Here is a 7809-nt window from a genome sequence, read left to right on the forward strand (position 1 = left end):
CCACTGCACAAATAATTTGGGCACATAGTCTATATATTTTTGCACTGTTCACTTTATTTTTATTAATTGCTTATATTTATCAGTTATTCTTAGTTTATTTTTTTTTTACTATATGGCCTATATATTTACCAACTGTTGGAAAATAAAGTGACATTGTCATTGTACAGGGAAACTTGTTTCCTCGCTGTGAATACGACAAATAATATCATATCTTAATTAGAAAACTGTGACATTAAACTCCTGACAAAATTGCAAGTGCAAAATCGCAATGTGTAAAAGATAAACATGGAGAAAGAGGTATAGGATTAATGAGTTCTCAAACAAATAAACCATACCATAGCATGCATTGTATCAAAATGGTCACTCTAATAAGTAAAATAATGACACACTGCAGTTCAGGTCTTCAGTATTGATTTCAAGATGTTTAGTATTGATGCTGGGAAAAGGACATTGGTGTTTTCCTCTGTTTGACCCTTTATGACCATCGGCTTGGCCCAACAAAGCTCTTAGGCGTTTCACCTGGGGGGGGGAAATACCGACCTCAGTACACAGTGCCCCAATCCCAATCAATCCAAAGTCATTTTAAACCACCTCTATCCTATGTGAGCCTATGCCTTTATATTATTGTTTTTTTAAATCTCGTAAACTCCAACGTTAGACTTATTTTTGTCAATGAGATGACCTTCCATTAAACATGACATGTGGGGAATGCAATCATGTGACAAAATATATGCTGCACTATTTAATACACTATTGTCCATCATATTCACATCCATACATACCTACAGGATGTACATTCTGAAAGGTACTGCTAGAGATTTCGAACCAAATCCAAATCTCTTCTGTTTGTAGGCAAGCTTTCAAAGCATCACATTTCTCTGCCTTCTCTCTGCTTGCTGGTGGGATTACGGCTTCGTACTGGTGTCAAGTTACAAGCTCCAGTCATCCCAAATCGAATAATCAACTGCAGCAGTCTTTGTTCTGAACATTCCCCGTGCTTGTTATGAACCACAGCTGCTGATTTAGTGACAGAAGAGGATCCCCATCAAAGGTTTTTCATGTGCTTATTTTACACATAAAATACATTGATGTCATGTCTTTCTCCTTTGTTCTGCTTTTAAACTTGCTCAAATGGGAGCTATAACCAATATAGGTCAATTGATTTGCAGTATTTATGTGATTTATCCAAACGTTTGTGAAGCGTTTTTTTCTGTTTAGGAATGACATGAATAGATTTTGAGCTGAATAAATGGCAAACTGTCCACCAATCCTGTGCAGAGCTGAAATGAATGAGGTGACCCAGTCAGCAATAATGATTCAGCAAACACTTTGCTTGTTTCCTGCTTTGTCTTGACCCTGATCAATGTATGCTGAACACCTGTCACTTCAATATAAATAAAGAAGACAATAGTAGCAACCAGCACACATTAGGGTATTGTTTGTCTGATATATATATATATATATATATATATATATATATATATATATATATATATATATATATATATATATATATATATATATATATATATATATATATATATATATATATATATATAATATTTATAGATATATGTATATGTATATATATATATATATATATATATATATATATATATATATATATATATATATATATATATATATATATATATATATATATATATATATATTAATGCCAGTAGGTCATTGTGGTGTTGAGAGTAGTAAATCCTATCTCAAGGAAGCACATCCTGGCGGGCCCTATACTGCATGTTGAGCAGGAGGTCCCATGGGTGTGGAGAGGGAGGGACTGTGGAATGTGGATGAGTTCTTCATCATGCTCAGCATAAGCAAGGAATTCAGGCCCCAGCCAAGACCTCAGCTTGCCAGCAGACCTGTCTGGTAGCACTCTTTGGCAGTGACGCCGCTGGGTGGATTGTGGGAGCTGCTCTGCTGGAATCTAACTATTTGACAAGAGCAAAAGGAAACAGTGAAGCTTTTTAACAATCTTGCTGCTTATGTGGTTTGGTTTAGGGATTTGCGACTCCTCTGGGTGTACTGTAGTGCTTGCATTTTGAAATATGAGAAACCCTGCAAACATTGTGGCAATTTTTAGTGTTACTTCACTTGGAAAAAAACACACAAGGAATTTAAAGTCTTCCAATAACCTAACATCCATGTTTTTGGACTGCAAGAATATTTAACCCCCTTGCTCCAATACCATATCAATGCAGACATGTCACACATGCCTTCTTTAACATTTAATTTGGCCTATTGGACAAGGGTTTAAAACACTATTGCCACACATCCCATATATATAATATATGTGCAGCCTTTCATTCTCCAGGAACATTTCTTATATTAGTTGTAAAAGTTTGATGACCTCCTGGTGAGTGTAAGTACATATTCCTCCATCTGGAGAGTCAAAATGCATTCAATAAATTGAATGCATTTAAATTTCTTTTAATTAGCACTGTCAGAAAGAAAAACAAAAAACAAAATTGATGGACCTTTTCCTCTGTGCAAAGACGGCAGTGACAAGCACCTTCCAGCTCACACAAGCCTGAACCCTTCAGGATGAAAAGTGCTGCAAGTGCATCCCGTATGACATTTCTATGCATTTTATTGTGTGACGATCATGATGTCACACTTCTATTAAATACATCATAAAGACTGTAGGAAGTCATGGTGTATAATAAATATTTCTGCAACACTATATTACATGCTGACAAACAGAAACTGGCAGGCACCATGAACCAAGTCATTATCCATTTAGTCCTTGGCCAGTAAGCTGAGAAGCCAAATTTAACAATTTTTACTTAAGGAAATGTTAAAACCGACTGGAATCATACACATAAACTATATTATATAAATAAATAAATTATATTACAGTTCAATAGAAAAATATAAATACTTATTTTATGTTATTATTTGTTTTGCATTTTCCATCATGACCAGTTAATTAGTGACCAGTCTACACCATCTACCTCCTAATGCCAGGTGAAATAGGTCCCAGTTCACCCACCATCCTTATGAAAACGAATGAATGGATGGAAAATGTTTCAAATGTTGCAGAAATATGAAAACAGTGGTACCAGCAAACCACCATCATACATGTCCTTAAAGTTATCCAGAGAATGTCATTCCTCCAGCGCCCCACCGTGCATACGACAATATTGCATATTGGGATGTTAGGGCATTACTAACCAAAAATGAATGTAGCGCCCTTTTGTGTCTGGTCTTTGCAATTACAAGAAGCTGATATGTGACGTCATTTTTGCGACGGAAGCAGTTCTATCTAAAACATTCTGGCTGATTCATTGTAGGCAGTCGAGCTGATTAGCTTTTCTGCATTAAGGCGGTCTGTTATCTCTTAAAGCTGACAACCAAAAGGTAAATAAAGCGAGGTCATATATACGAATATGTGCATTCATTAAATTTGGTGCAATTGGAATCTGTAAGTCATTTGTCGCTTTTGCGAGATGGCAGAGGCTAGCCTGATGAGCATGCTAACAGAACGCTACCGTAAACGGTGTGGATGATAGCGTTACTTGGTACTTTATATGGGGTAGCGATTGAACCGAATACATATATAATATTTAACACAGCTCATATATTTCGAATTTGAATGTTTCAGTCGTAATCTGTGGTTGTCCGCATACCGTTGTGAAGTGCGGTTAGATTTGCCAAATCATGCTAAGTAATGCTAACCGGCAAATATTATGTTAAATATTAAGATTCTATAATAGTGTTCTGTAAATGTTGTTCCTTAATAAAGACATAGTATTCACTTATAATTGATTATACTAGCGCTCCCATGCTATACTTTTTCCATAATCAAACATGCAATTAGCATATAACACATTATAGTGGTGAAGCCTTATTTGAGGCATACTACCTATTTTGTCAAGTGGTGTTCATGATCTACTTAAAGTATTTTTACACCTGAATGTGTATTGTGTAACAGATCCTGACATGGACCGTCTGTTGAGACTTGGAGGTGGAATGCCAGGGCTTGGCCAGGTATCAAAGTTGTACTCATAGTTTCAAGAAATGTTATAATTGACTTGTGAAAATCTACTTTGCTCAGGGCCCCCCAACAGATGCACCAGCTGTGGACACAGCGGAGCAAGTCTATATTTCATCTTTGGCACTGCTCAAGGTGCGTGCCACCTACATCTGAACTTATTTTAACAATGTTATATACTGTTCTGTGACCACTGTTGTTGTCATGTTTAGATGTTGAAGCATGGACGTGCGGGTGTTCCAATGGAAGTCATGGGATTGATGCTGGGAGAATTTGTTGATGACTACACAGTGCGAGTTATCGATGTGTTTGCCATGCCCCAGTCTGGAACCGTATGTATTTATAGTACTACACTAAGTACATAGGAACCTCTACAATTGAACACAATCCATTATGGGAAGCTGATCAACCTCTGATTTGTTACTATTTTTAGACAGGTTTCCACTTGGGAAATATTAGAAATAGAAATAATGTGCAGAGTCCAATTTATGCCACCATAAATCTTTCAAAATACAACAATGAACAGTGAATTTTCACCAAGTAGGATCCCTCATTTATCAATTGAATATTATTAAAATATGAATTATTATTATTTTAAATTTCCTATAGTGTGATAATTTAAACCTTCAATAAATTCTGGTGCTTGTCTTAGTGAGCAATTACTGACATCTAGTGACCAATGTGAATGTGACTACATTCACAAATGATGCCTTGTATTTTTATATTAGTTAATTTAGCCATTTTATGCTTGAAAATGCTTTATTTGGGCAAAAATGTAGTTTGCGTAAATTCCTAAATTTTAAATTAACAATGGGCTGTATTCAGCATCATTTATTAATAGATATATGAAAAACCATGATAAAATGACGCCGCAAGGGACAACTGTAATTTACAATGTTGGTTTCAAATCAAACTGCACAACTATTAAAGATAAAAATTAAGCACTTGTATTAATGAAATGTTCAGACAATAAAACACTGTTTTAATAAACCTACAATAAAGGTGTCATGTGAAGGTGATATTATGTACCTCACATGCAACATACAAGCAAGTGTAAAAGAGCTACTTTTAATAGTAAAATGTAAAAACAAAAGTGGTGATGCTAGAGTCATGCTGTTTTCCATTGTGTAACTACTAGTGTACATTCTTATCCTTCTCTTAACACAACTTGTTGAGGCAGATCCATCTCTTGGAATAAGAGTCACATAGTATAAGCAGTACAAAAAAACACAGTTACGAGTTAATATACTGATAATGCTTGCTGAGGACTTGCAAGCTTTGTTGATGTCTCTTTAGTTGAACTTTAGAGTTTTCGCTGTATTTACAATGTCAATGTGTGGTGATGAATTAAACATTCAACTATGTTTTGGCACACAGGGTGTGAGTGTGGAGGCAGTGGATCCTGTATTCCAAGCTAAGATGTTGGACATGCTCAAGCAGACCGGCAGGTAAGACATCTGTTCAGTGTTCACATGCACTGATATAGTGTAGTAGTATCATAAACTCATAATTGAGCAGGGATGTTGCTAAATTCCGGTTGGGGTTATTAGTTATTTAGCTGTACACACGCCTGTCCACTGCTCATCAGGCCCGAGATGGTGGTGGGTTGGTACCACAGTCACCCTGGTTTTGGCTGCTGGTTATCTGGGGTGGACATCAACACCCAGCAGAGCTTTGAGGCGCTGTCAGAGAGAGCTGTTGCAGTGGTGGTGGATCCCATTCAGAGTGTCAAAGGAAAGGTGCGGATGCGTTTAAGCATTATACGACGGCACTCTTATTTTGAACCATATAAAAATCTGCACAAATTCCTTTCCAGGTTGTCATTGATGCCTTCAGACTGATCAATGCCAATATGATGGTGCTGGGTCATGAACCAAGACAAACCACATCAAATCTGGGTCATCTGAACAAACCCTCAATCCAGGTAACACAAGACTAATTCCTTCATAATAGCCCAATAATTGTGTTAAGTATACAAAGACTCCATCGGAATTTAACACAGTTTAACAAGTGACCATGACCTGAAGGAGTCATGACCTTAAACAAACACATTTACTTTATTTTTTCTTGTTGATGGTTGATTATTAGTGAGTGATTAAAATATGAATTCTATTATTTGTCATGTATTTCCAATTATATATGTACTTCTCATTTCCCTGATATTCAGGCTCTGATTCATGGACTGAACAGACACTACTACTCAATCACCATTAATTACAGGAAAAATGAGTTGGAGCAAAAGGTATGACCCTTGGCCATGTCCACACAAACATGGATGTTTTTAGATACACGCATTTCTCCCACTCTGGTACATTATTGGCGAAAAAAAATCTCCATCCACACGAGAGGAAAAAAAACTGACTGGCTTTCCTACAGATGCTGCTGAACTTGCATAAAAAGAGTTGGATGGAAGGTCTCACCCTTCAGGATTACAGCGAGCACTGCAAACTGAATGAAACCATTGTCAAGGAAATGCTGGAACTAGCTAAGAACTACAACAAGGTAATAGGCTTTCTTTTTCTTTGATTAATAGGCAGATACGAATAAAATGAAATACTTCATATAAAATACACATATTAGAAAGGAATTTAAAGGGGACCTATTATGCCTCTTCCTCTTTTCTGACCTACAAATGTAGTTAGAATGTTGTATTCTCGTTTCAAACGATGCCAAAGTTTCAGATAATGAGGTTTGCACATTTGGAAGTGAGCCCTGAAAGAAGTTTGGGATGACTCAAAAAGCTGGTAAAACTTTCCCTTTCCCCGCTTAGGCTGTTGAAGAAGAAGACAAAATGACACCAGAACAGCTGGCAATCAAGAACGTTGGCAAACAGGTAACATTTTGTTCTTAGTTGGAATAGATCATTCCACTTTATATGATAATTTAAGACAATTGTATTACAGCAGATCCTCACTTTTTATTTTTTTATTTTTTATGTATATATATATATATATATATATATATATATATATATATATATATCGTTTAGTAGTGAATGACATCTTTGTGTCTCTCCCGTAGGATCCCAAGAGGCACCTGGAAGAGCACGTAGACGTGTTAATGACATCTAACATTGTCCAGTGTCTTGCCGCCATGTTGGACACTGTCGTTTTCCAGTGATGTTTATAACTGTTAATAAATACAACCATTTTTTTCCTTTTATATAAAATAAATGTATGTATAGATGATGACTGACTTCATCTTTTATTGAGGGTTTTTAATACGAAAAATCTCATGCATTAGCTGTATCCCCTGGGGGCTGTGTATTATCAGAGTCGCTCATCTGCCATCAAGGCAGAATTTCTTTTGTAAACTGCTCAGAGGTCATTGTTTTATTTTCAACAAATCAAATCGCATTGGCTGAGAATAATCGCTCCTGAATAAACTGGGAGAACATTCCATCAGGCAAAGGTGATTTGCAGCAATGTCCTGACACAATTGACTGCATTGCACACACACACACACACACATTTTTTTTTGTTTTGTTTTGACACCACCCTCTTTGTCACAGCATGCAGTGCAATAACAATGTGTTGGCATTTCCATGCCACTGCTGTGACCATCACAGTGTCTCCTTTCTCCTTTAGCTTTTCAACTTCAATGTTGCTGAATAGTTCTTAGGTCTTTAAGCTTACAGCCATCACTTATAGTAAAATGCCATTTCTATTCCCTTGTAATGGATCCCTTGCAGGATCACTAGGATGCCAACTGAATCTAATCAATGGTCTCATTGATAAATTAAAGGTGGTGATTCATGTAAATTCCTAAAGAATTATTATACTTTCCTTTAAAAATCCCAA

General features: G+C 36.3%; 1 protein-coding gene across 1 annotated transcript; it reads left to right on the forward strand.

The window, feature by feature from the left end:
- The first annotated feature begins 3247 nt into the window (after positions 1–3247).
- On the forward strand, positions 3248–7197 carry psmd14 (proteasome 26S subunit, non-ATPase 14). The gene is made up of 11 exons (XM_058089108.1): positions 3248–3375; positions 3950–4005; positions 4073–4144; positions 4222–4341; positions 5387–5457; positions 5598–5748; positions 5826–5933; positions 6177–6251; positions 6386–6511; positions 6780–6842; positions 7031–7197. The coding sequence occupies exons 2-11, from the start codon at positions 3958–3960 to the stop codon at positions 7127–7129; spliced, it is 933 nt and encodes a 310-aa protein (XP_057945091.1). The 5' UTR covers positions 3248–3375; positions 3950–3957; the 3' UTR covers positions 7130–7197.
- Positions 7198–7809: the final 612 nt, after the last annotated feature.

This window comes from Doryrhamphus excisus, chromosome 12 (genome assembly GCF_030265055.1).
Source record: "Doryrhamphus excisus isolate RoL2022-K1 chromosome 12, RoL_Dexc_1.0, whole genome shotgun sequence".
Lineage (NCBI taxonomy): Eukaryota > Metazoa > Chordata > Actinopteri > Syngnathiformes > Syngnathidae > Doryrhamphus > Doryrhamphus excisus.